At 53.1% G+C, this 11,421-nt stretch overlaps 1 protein-coding gene across 1 annotated transcript in view; it reads right to left on the reverse strand.

Moving 5' to 3' along the window:
• Positions 1–1,014: 1,014 nt before the first annotated feature.
• Positions 1,015–11,421, reverse strand: part of Sart3 (spliceosome associated factor 3, U4/U6 recycling protein) — a 32,494-nt gene continuing 22,087 nt past the window's right edge. Inside the window, exons 10-19 of the mRNA XM_021162368.2 lie at positions 11,075–11,152; positions 10,898–10,956; positions 9,898–10,007; positions 7,427–7,539; positions 6,588–6,664; positions 5,293–5,461; positions 4,254–4,705; positions 3,720–3,872; positions 3,232–3,422; positions 1,015–1,874 (exon numbers count right to left, since the gene is read on the reverse strand). Coding sequence (XP_021018027.1) covers positions 1,700–1,874; positions 3,232–3,422; positions 3,720–3,872; positions 4,254–4,705; positions 5,293–5,461; positions 6,588–6,664; positions 7,427–7,539; positions 9,898–10,007; positions 10,898–10,956; positions 11,075–11,152 — 1,577 coding nt within the window. The 3' untranslated portion in view covers positions 1,015–1,699. The remainder of the gene's footprint in view (positions 1,875–3,231; positions 3,423–3,719; positions 3,873–4,253; positions 4,706–5,292; positions 5,462–6,587; positions 6,665–7,426; positions 7,540–9,897; positions 10,008–10,897; positions 10,957–11,074; positions 11,153–11,421) is intronic.

Raw genomic sequence — 11,421 nt, forward strand, 5'->3', positions numbered from 1 at the left:
AAAGAAAGAAAATGCTCAGGGGCTGGAGGGATGGCTCAGCAGCTCGGAGCACTGGGTGCTCTTGCAAGGGACCTAGGATCCAAGTAGCATCCAAATGGCAGCTCACAACCACCTGTAACTCCAGACCCACGGGATCCCTCCTTTAAACTCCATGGGCCCCAGGCACACACATGCTGCTCATACGCACATGCAGGCAAAACCCATAAATCATTTTTTTAAAACGTTAAGTTAAAAAAAATGTTAAAAAATAAAAATAAAAAACAAACTTAGGGCTGGGCAGATGGCTTACCAGGTGACAGCCTTACACAGGGCAGCCTGAGCCATCCTGGGGCCCCATGGTGGAGGCAAGAGCCAACTCCTGAAAGTTGGCTTCTGATGTCCACAAGCACACCCCAGCATGTGCACACATGCATTCTTTCCTTAGGAGAGAGGCTCAGTGGTTACAAGCACTCGCTGCTCGTGCAGAGGACCGGGGTTCAGTCCCCACAGCTGCAGGGATCCAGCAATGCACTCTTCTGGATTCCACACATGGCACACACTCACACAGACACACAAATCTTTCTTCCGAGCTTTTAAATGCAGACCGAGGGCTACAGTGCAGAGAACGGGTCTAGCTTGCACAAGGCCTCGGTTCCGTTGCTAACACCTAGACAAACATCATGGGCACACAGAACACACAGTCGGCATCCAGCACGCATGCACGGACCCCCTCACATTTCCCTCCAAGGTGCTTTTAGACAGCGAGTCCTTGCCCCACCGCCCTCTCTCCCCTTGACGAAGGGCTTTCAGGGCAGAAACCGCACGTCGAGAGGTGAGAGGTAAACTCTTCCCAGCAGTGCCAGGCTGCCAGAAACTCCAGTCTGTCACTGCGGCATCATATGAGCAGTGACACAGGACTGATTTGCACAAGCTGTTAACACACAGCTTGTGTGAAAAGCAGGTGCACTGTCACACACACACACACACACACACACACACCATAATGAGCACACACCCAGCTGCAATGCACAAGGCTTCTGTAAGAACTTCAGTTTAATAAACAAAACTCAATGGGGAGACTCAACTTTGTACTAGACATGGCATTTCGACGTGAGTGTCTGAACAGAGGGCTTAGGGCTCCAGTCATCAGGCAAAGAAAGTGGTCCAGAGTGGCTGGCACACAATTCCTATGAACAAAGGTCACAGACATTCCACTTTTAGGGAACATTAAACAGTGTGAATTAGAAATACATAATAGAAAAACTCATAGCCTCTTTGGACAAAAGCCCATCACACGTGTCTTCTGTGACGTCCCACACTTCTCGACAGGCCATTCTGATGAGTGATAAGCTCTCCCATTCCATCTTCCACACTTACAGAGTGATGGGCATACGTGCTGTGCAGGGCCGGGGGAGGGGGTTCGTAGAAAAGGGGCCAGAGGCGGTGAAAGCATCAGGACAAGTGGGCCTCGAAAGCTGGGTCCCTCCTTGTTAGGACACTAACGTACCTGGGGACAGCCCATAGAGCGGTCGGCCTCCGCCCTCAATGTGAGGGAACACTCCTCACCGCCATGTTCACCGTAGGCTCTCCCTTCCCATCCACACCAGAGGAGAATCTGTGGGAGCGCAGGCGAGAACCCAGCCCTTCTGTCTCAGGGCCCGTGGTGGCCAGCCCGGCCAGCAGGAAGGACAGGTAAGGCGTCTCCATCTCAGAGTCCTGCTCACTTTCTCAGAAGCAACTTCGCAAAGTCGGCATTGGACATCTTAGGAGCCTCGGTGGCCACAGATGGGGCGACCGCCGGCCCCGGAGCTGGGCCGTTCTCAGCCTGAGGAGCAGCACCCTGGCGCTGCAGAGCTCGAGGAAGGAGAGAGAGCTGGGTCCGTCCCTTCCCGCGTCTAGAAGAGCAAAACACAATGACCCTTTGGCAGCATGGTCTCATGGCCCCAGCTGGACTGAGATGTTGGGATTATGAGACCATGCCAGAAGACAAAACTGTGACAACTGTTGAACTGTGACAACTGTTGCTGGCCCAGCATACACAGCTGAGTTCTAACCTTGCAACAAGAAAAGCGAGCACAGGAACCACAGGGCACTTGACCCCAGCTAGGAGGTGAGGGGCAGTGAACAAGCCTCCTCCTCTACAGTTCTGACAATGAGCATCCCTATGCCACATCATGGAGGTGACAAAAACAGCTACCATCTTCCAACCTCAACCTCCAGGCCCAGAACCGTCAGTTCCGTCATCAGCGAGCAGAGCAGCACAGCTTGTGGGATAACAGCTGCCCCACAGACTTGGGACCAAGCGGGTCCTGATTAGTGATCCGGTGTGGGTGGGAGGGGCCAGTTCCTGGGAGTGGGGGCATCCCTGGCAGGGGTCCTGGGTTACATGAGAAAGCAGGCTGGGGCTAGAGAGAAGAGCACCTGCTGCTCTTCCAAGACTGGGGTCTGATTCCCAGCACCGACAGCGGGTGGCTCCCAACCACCTTTAATTACAGTTCTGGCCTCCACAGGCACTGCACACACATCCTCCCTGTGTGTGGACATGCAGTAGTGCAGAAAAACACCCATATGCATAAAAATAAAGACAACAATATTTTTAAAAGGAAAAGACAGCAAGCAGGCAGGCAAGCTGAGGGGCTGGAGAGATGGCTCAGGGATTAAGGGCAATGGCTGCTCTTGCAGATGACCCAGGTTAGATTCCCAGCATTCACAGATGCTGACAACCATTTGTAACTACAGTTCTAGGGGATCTGATGCCCTCTTTTGGACTCTGTGGGCACGGCACTCATGTGATACACAGACACCCGTGCAGGCAAGATAACACATAATATAAATGTAAAAAACAAAATATTTTAAGAAAGCACGCTGGGCAAAGCAAGGTGAGAAAGCAGTGAGTGGCGTTCCTCCGTGACCTCTGCCTCGGTTCCCACCTCTGGGTTCCTGCCTCGCCTTCCTTAGATGACGGACAGACGATGTAAGAGGTACGCAAATAAACCCTTTCTTCCCCATTGGTCTCTATCGCCAGAACCAGACACCTGACCCTTCCTTGCCTCACCAGGCCCTGGGGGACTGACAGACACCACAGCATGCTGCCAGGGCCGCTTCCCTTGGAGGCCTGCTGTGTACATCTATGGTCACATGCAGAGCAGCAGGTCCTGGCTTTTCTGCACTAACTCCCCTGCCCCTCCAGACCTGACTCTGAGTCTCAGCAATGGCCAGGGCAGATCTGTACAAACAGCAGCAGACACTTACGCGCCATACATCTGCCGGGGGACCATGGGGGCCCCTGGTGCTGTCCTCACTTCTGGCTTCTCTGGAACTTTCCGCTGAGGGGGATTGCTGATTGCCACCTTGATGACATTCTCTCTGATGGTCATGCCATCCATCTTCATCACTGCCTGGGACGCCTGGGATTCGTTTTCATACTCCACATACGCCAGGCCCTAACACACACAGTGCACAGCCGGGTCAGGTGAGAGGCATGCACTGACGCCCAAATGCTGCCGTTCTGGCTACAGACTTACCCCTTGACTAACCGTCTGACTGGCTGTCACTGACTAAAATCTGAAAAGCCTCACAACTGTGCTTGCCCAGGGAAAGAAACTGTAAGGCCAGCAAACAGCAGGGGAGGAGGCACGAGCACCCACACAGTCCCCTGTCCACCGCTCGCCCACTCGCCAGTGTGAGGAGTCAGAGCTTGTCCAGCTCCAGACAGACCCGAGCCCGCCGTCCCCACTCACCTTCGGCTTGCCAGCCCTGTTAGTGACCAGCCTGAGGTCCTTGACGGTGCCATGGGCCTTACAAATGTCCTCGAGCTCCTCTTTGGTGCAGGAAAAGGGCAGGCCGGAGATGAACAGTTTGTGTTTCTCCAGGGTGGTACTGTATCTGAACACCTGCAAACACAGCACAGCCCGTGGTTCAGGCAGGCACGCCCCAGCATGTGTGTGTCCTGCGCAGGCACAGCTGAGCCATTCTGGTCTCAGAGACTCACGTGACAAAATCGCCTGGGCACCCCACCTCTGTAAATGGCCATCCACTGAACACAGGTGAGGGGCCACTCTTGCCACCCTCTTAAGCACCCCAAGGAAAGCAGCCACCCTCCCAAACGCTACCTCAGCCACTACCAATCAAGAGGCAGCAGCTCACAGCGACCAAGCCACGAGGCAGCCTGAGCTCCTCTCGAGGTTTGCCGCTGTCAGTCCTCATGGGCTCCAGCGCTGAGCACTGCCTATCGGGCAGCCCACCCTGAAGACCCCCTTCTTCAAAAAGCATACCTTAAAATCAGGGTTTTTGCTCTTATCCACACAGGGGGACACGAACATCGGCCTGCCCTCCACAATCTTCCTGTCCAGCTCCAGGGCCTGCTGGGCTGACTTCTCCTCTCCAAACTCCACATAGCAATAGCCCCTGAAGTCCCCGCGGTTGCTGAAGATTGGCCTGATCTGGACCACCTCCCCACAGACCTCAAAGAGTGGCCTGAGCTTCACCTCGGGCTCTTCTATGCTGTAGGGCAGGTTGCTGACAAACACGGTGACACTGTCCTTACTGCTGTCGTGAGCCACCTTGGGCATGTCCCGCTTAAGGGAGGCTGCCTTCTCTTTCTGCTTGGAAGGAGGACCAACGTCTATTGTTAAGCATTTCCCGGAGAGCTCTGTTTCTTCCTTCATAGCCGAAGCTGCTCCAGAGGCCAGACTGTTCTCCATCCTTCTGCGTTTGGAAGGCTGCTCTGCAGGCATTCAAAAGACAAGCAGAGGCAGTTAGCCAGGTCTGCACTCCTTCAGCATCAGGCCTGCCCCACCTCACACAAACTGCACCGTCTCCACACTCAATTCAGTGGGGCTCACTTTACACTCCAGCAAAGGTGCTGCGTCAATGAAACCAAGAACATAAACGTCCACTGTCAGTCATCCCTGCACAGTCAGGTTCCCACTCCCCGCAGCAGAATGCAGAGCCCCTCCCCTGCCCCCATCCCCAAGTCAGCCCTGAAGAACGGAGCTGGGAAGCCGTTCTGAAGCCCGCAGGTGACTGCTCCATACATGCACTTCTCCTGCATCCTGCCAGAGGACATGGGCTGGGCTTGGATGGTCACTGCCTCAGGGAGAAGCTACACAGGGCTCGGACACAGAACATTAATTTTTAACTGGGTCTTTAGCAGAGTCACTACTGAGAAATGGCAGCCGATGTCAGTGCTATGAAACCTGACTGAGCCAGGGCAGTGCAAGTATGCCCACTGAGGAAGCACAGCCACTCTCACAGAGTTAAGAGGCTCTATGTATGGGTTGTGCCTGCACCCACGCCCGAGTGCGATGGTACCTTCCTCCTCTTCGCCCCACTCGTTCTCTTCGTCCTCGTCCGCCCTGCGCTTGTCGGCACCTCGAGTTTTCTTCTTCTTTTTCAGGGCTTTCTTCTCCGCCCGCACCTTCTTCCGCTGCTCGGCCTTTTCTTCTTCCTGCTGCACAAGAGCTGCTTCCTTCTCTGCAGCCTAGGAATGAGAGGACAGGGCGTTCTGGAGGCTGTGTCCTGCTGGCTGGCTTGCTTGTAAGATAGGGTGGGAACCCTCATACAATACACAGCAAGGAGGAGACTCAATTCATATTCCTCTCAATACATGCTGCAACATTACACACCAGGAAAAAGAGGCAGGCAGTCCCAAAGCAGGCGTCTGCTGCTGTGACACAATGTTGACAAAAGCCCCAGGGAGAATAGGTTAGCCTGAGCTCACACTGCAGTCGTTTACAAGTCTATAGAGGGGCTGAGGATGCAACCCTGAAAAAGCTAGTGCCATCCACAGAAAAGAGAAGGAAGGAAAGTCTGTGGGCTGTGCTCCGCCCATTCTTTTTATTTCATTTCAGACCCTAGCTGAGAAACAGCACCAAGCACATTTAGGGTGGGTCTTCCCACCTCAGTTAATCAGAAGACCCCGGCCAGCCGGCCAGTGTAAGCAAGCAAGAGATGTTCACACAGGGCCTATCATGGCTCCTTTACAAACTTAACTCTTGATCAAATTCCCCAGTCTCCCCTCCAATCCCCTTGGATGACAGCCCCACGTCTCCCTCAACTGCACTGACTCTTGTCTGTCTGTCTGTCTGTCTGACTATCTTTCTTCCCACAGAGTCCTACTGGCACCATGAGTGTGTCCAGCATCCACCCAGTGGAAGGGCAGCCTACCCTAGGCTACACCCTGGATGGAGGCTGAAGGTCCCTCCCAGGAGCTATCAATTGCCAACAGCTTCCAGGAGAGAGGCTCTGTGAGCCCTCTGAGGCTTCTGTGTGATCTAGGATGCTCAATTCCTGGGAGTCCAAAGCTTTATGTGAAGCTACAAATGGCAAGGGGTAAGTTTAACTACTGACCCACATGCTTTCTAACTAGCATCTTGGAAAGGGGCTGGGGGGATGCTCAGTGGTTACCAGCACCAGCTTCAGAGGACCCAAGTTCAATTCCCAGCACCCATATGGTAGCTCACAACTGTCCCAGGATCTGATGCCCTCTTCTGGTCACTGTGGGCACTGCCCACACATGGTGCAAACATCCACGCAGACAAAAGACTCAAAGCAGACCAAGGGGCATAGCAGTGCAGTTCCCAACCCTCGGAAAGCATCGCTGTCACCTTCATTCTCTGCTCATTCACACGAGCCAAGCGCGTCTCCGTTTTCTGAATGGCTAGATCCCAATCTTCTAAGGTCCCTGGAGAGAGAGAAAAGCAGAGATCTGACACACCCACTCCTAGGCTGCGGCAGTGTTCCCTGACCCCACTGCTCCAGAGCACAGAGCTCCCTTCACAACAACTGCAGTGGCTCTTGCTTTAAGACAATGCACGCCATCTGCCAAGTCTGCAATTCAAACATCCTTCTGGGTTCCTGATATGTGTCCTTCTCCTTCCAAAGACAGATTTAAAAACAAAAATCTGACTTTATAGGCTCTTGATGGTAAAGACTATAAAAACATGCCAATGAAAAGAGCACGTGAACTCGAGAGCCAGGGGAGCCACTCCAGTGTGCTGGAACTCTGTTCTCTGTCTGATCTACAGGTCTCAGCCTCATCCTAATCCAGATGAGTCCCAGGAGAGAGAAGCCCATGCTGTCTCCCAAAGCTCTATTGCTATGGCTTAGGACCAACAAGGGCCAGCTGGCCATGCAGCCCGTCTCTCCATACTGTCCAAGTGTGTTTGTGGTGCAGACCCTGCCAGAGTGGCAGTGCTCATGCAGGCTCCCGCTGCCCAAGGGGGATCTGTTCCGAGTCCCATTTGGCTGTGGTAGAGTGTGAGTGTGGCCCGAGGACACGAAACAAGCCTGTCACTAAGGGTCACCTTCCAGTGCTGCAGACTGAGCACTGCTGCAAGAGGGCTCCCTCCCACAGGCAAGCCATCTTGCCCTCACAGATGTTTCCACCAGAGACCACTGGCCAAAGGACCACACTCCAAGCCAAAAGCAAAGGCCAGGCTCCCACCTTCAGTCCTCTCCATGGTGAGCAACACTTCACAGACATGCTCAGGGTAGTCACTCGTGCACTGGACAGCTCGGTGCAGAGCCTTCCGACAGTGTTGTGTGTCACCATGTGCCCTAGAGCAGAAAACAAACAGCTGCCATCACAGACCACAGACAGGCTGCCTGCTGAGGCACAGAGGGAGACCCTTCCATAAACGCTTTCTCTTGACCACACAGGGGCCTGGAGCCAGGCCTTCTGGTCACATGGGAGAGAACAAGGCAGCTCCTGACTGCACCTGGACAAGGTCCTCTGTAGTCCACCTGAGGGATCTGTGATTCCATGACTCCAAAATGCTTTAACTTTCATGCTGAGTCAGCTTTTACTCTAACGAGTCACAGAATGCTGATCACACTGGCCTGTGTGTGTGTGTGTGTGTGTGTTGTGTGTGTGTGTACCAGCACACTCAGACCTTCAGTGCAGGTGTGCTTTGGCTACAATCCACACACCCAAGGCCTCAGGAGTCTTTGTGGAGCCCCCAGATGTCCCAAGGTTTTGCAGCAGGGCTGGCGCTTGCATGGATGTTGGGAAGAAGTGGAACCTTCCCGTGAGAAGCTGTGCACACCATGGAAATGCACTAGCGCTCCTGTGTGCACGCAAGGATGGCACTTCACAGAGAAGGTGGACATGGCAGAACATCAGGCCAAAGGTTTATCGAGTCAAGGGGCAGACAGACACTACTAGTGCAAACCATAAAAGCAGGCAGACAGGGTTCCTGACACTCCACCTGGCCCTGCAGAGTTCTTCTGTCGTGGAGGGAAAAGACCGAGCTCATCAGAAGGCAGCGAGGCTCCCTCCCTACCCACCTGTGTACAGGCCAGCTGCTTTACAGCTGCAATGAGAACTGCAGCACAGCAGAGCGAAGCAGACACAGACTCGAGAGCCAGGGAGTGAGCTGTCTGTTACTACATGAATACATTTGCCAAAACCTAAGACTCGGATTGGAGAAATGGCTCAGCAGTTAACAGCAGCAGCTGCTCTTACAGGGGACACAGGTAAGAACACAGCACCCACATGGTGGCTCACACCACCTGTGACTCCAGTTCAAGGGCCTCCCTCTGTGGATACCAGGCACCCATGTGACACACAGACGAATGTTCACGCAAACACCCACCCACAGAAAACAAAATCATAAAAAAGGTATTAAGCCAGCTGTGACAGTACATGCCTTTTATCCCAGTAACTGGGAGAAAAGAGGCAGGCAGATCTCTATGGGTTTGAGGCTAGCTTGGCCTACATAGTGAGACCCTGTCTCAAAAAAAGAAAGAAAAAAAAGAAATGAATGTTTTGTGGTTTTTGTTTTTTTTAATTCCAGATTGTGTCACAAAATTATCTGGAGTTTGGAAAGTATGAAATTTTCTTTTTTTTTTTTGAGACAGGGTTTCTCTGTGTAGCCCTGGCTGTCCTGGAACTCACTCTGTAGACCAGGCTGGCCTCTTTTTCTTTTTTCTTAAAAAAGTGTATTATGGGCTGAAGAGATGGCTCAGCGGTTAACAGCAGTCACTGCTCTTCCAGAGGTCCTGAGTTCAATTCCCAGTAACCACATGGTGACTCACAACCATCTGTAATGGGATCTGATGCCCTCCTCTAGTGTGTCTGAGGACAGCTACAGTGTACTCACATACACGAAATAAATCTTTTATAAAAAAGAAAGTGTATTTATGTTAAATGCATACCTTGCCATCTTTAAAGTCACTTTTATTTGCAGGTACTGTAAACCTGGCCTCCCACATACACAGTGATGACATGTCAGAGGCACTGGAGAAGCCTGACTTGCTTGCCTGGTGGCAGGACCATGAGAAACTCCCTCTACACCACACCTTCAGATGCACTTTAACTATTTTAATTTGGGCACACATTTTTTAAAAATGGGAAAACAACCTTTTAAAAAGGAAAAAGCATTAGAAACATGGTGGATTTTCAATATGTGCTGAATCAAACAGCTGCTGAGTGAGCTCATGCTGTCATCTTGGAATGCACTTGGAAGGCTAAGCAGGCAAGTCCCCATGAGCTAGCCTGGGCTACACAGAGCCTCAAGCTTGGGAGGGAGGGAAAGGGAGAACAGCAATAATCTAGAGGGTCATAGCTCAGACAGAGCCCACCTTAAACCCTGAGTGACAAGTCCAGCCAGAGGCTCCTAGCTGATCTGACGCCTGCCTTACTTTCTCTTTTCTTTATGCTTCCTGTACATAATAAACAGTGACATACACCCCACTCCAATCAGGCATGTTCAAAACTCAAAAACAGAAACAATTTAGAATCATGGCTATAGGAGCCTCCCCTCCCCATCCCACCCCCACCGAGAACATTTGTCTGGAGACTTGGCAGCCACAGGACCTGCTAAGGAGAGGGAGGAAGGTGCCCACCCCAAGGAGCAGGCTCAAGTCAGCTCAGCCAAGGCTGGATACGGACGCCGCCCACCCTGGTTCACTCACCGTTCCAGGTTGTAATACTCCAGCCACATGTTGGCGTACTTGGCATTCCCTCTGGTCATGATGCTGTCCCAGAGCTCTCGGGCTTTCTGCATGTTATTGCACAGACGAGCCTAAAGCACAGCAGCAAGGCCAGCTAGGACACCCGAGCCTCCTCACAGCAGTACCCACACAGGCATGGCTACAAACTCCTTCTCGCCATGACGGTCACACTAATGCCCGAAGGCCCCAGGCCTCCCTCCAGCAATACCAGGCCTAAGGCTCAGCCGCCTCTCAGCAGCAGCCTCCAAGGGTCTGCACGCGGAGGTGCACTCAGGCAGAGCTTGCAGCACAGTGAGGCCTGGTTCCTGAGTAAGAGGTTTGCCTACAGCTCCTGCAGACACAGGGCAGGGGGCTTCAGCACCCGGCAGTTCTGAGTACCCATTCACTCTCCCTTCATGTCCAGCAAACCTGAGCACAACTCTTCCCCTGGGGAGCATGCCAGATGCAGCGGCAGCAGAAGCCAGGTCAGTCATGTGATCTAAGTGCACACACAACCTGTTTCCTTATCCTTCCCAATTAATAGAATCTCATCCAGACGAACAACAGAGCTTAATAGACCCAACTCCCTTGGTGGAACAGGACTGGAACTCTGGAACTCTATCAGCTGGGGCTCCGTGGCTCATTCGCTCCGTGTCCCTGGCTTAGGAACTGCATCGACTGTCCTGCTATTGCTCAAATAGTCCATCTGCTGGACAAGGTTACAGCCTGAGCACACAGAGACGGGCTCACTCACAGCACACCCTCAGCAGCCCTCAGGCAGCAGTGAGGGAGGGCTGGGGAGGTGAATACTCAACAGCCAGCTTCCATGTACCACTGCTATGCTGCTCTGGCTGAGAAAATCTTCAGGTATGTACAAATCCTCTGGGCCCTAGAGCCCAGCTCAGATCCTGCCCCAGTCTTCATGGATGCTGCACAGGCCTTCAAGGGAGGGAGGCAGGGACAAGTCTGTAAAAACGCTCACCTCAACCCGAGCCCAGCTCTGCATGATCAGGCAGCTTGGATCCCCACTCTCGCTGAAACCTTCCAAAAGGGAATGTGACAATTAGGATGACCATGAAGCAAGCACCTGGCAGGGAAGAGTGGCCCAAAAGCAACCACAGGCAAGGTGGCTGGGCGGACAGCGGGCAGGGCCACTTACGCTCCTCAACCTCCTGCTGCAGATACTCCAGAGCCCGCGTGAACATGGACCGCAGCTCTTCCAGCTCCTTGCTAGAGTCTGTTGGAAAAGGTGAGTAGAACTTTGTAAAGCCACCAAAGCCGACATTTTAAACTTCATACCAGAACCATGGAGGCCTACAACAGACACGTGACCCTGTCACACATCCTCTCACAATAATAAACCTTGGGAAGGTACGGTGGCACTGAAAAGCACAGGCACTGGCCAGCAAGCAGGGACAGGCAGGTGGCACAGAGACTGCATGGAGCAGCGTGTGACCCAGGGACAGTGGGTGGCACAGGGACTGCATGGAGCAGCGTGTGACCCAG

The sequence above is a fragment of the Mus caroli genome, chromosome 5 (assembly GCF_900094665.2).
Source record: "Mus caroli chromosome 5, CAROLI_EIJ_v1.1, whole genome shotgun sequence".
NCBI classification, from domain to species: domain Eukaryota; kingdom Metazoa; phylum Chordata; class Mammalia; order Rodentia; family Muridae; genus Mus; species Mus caroli.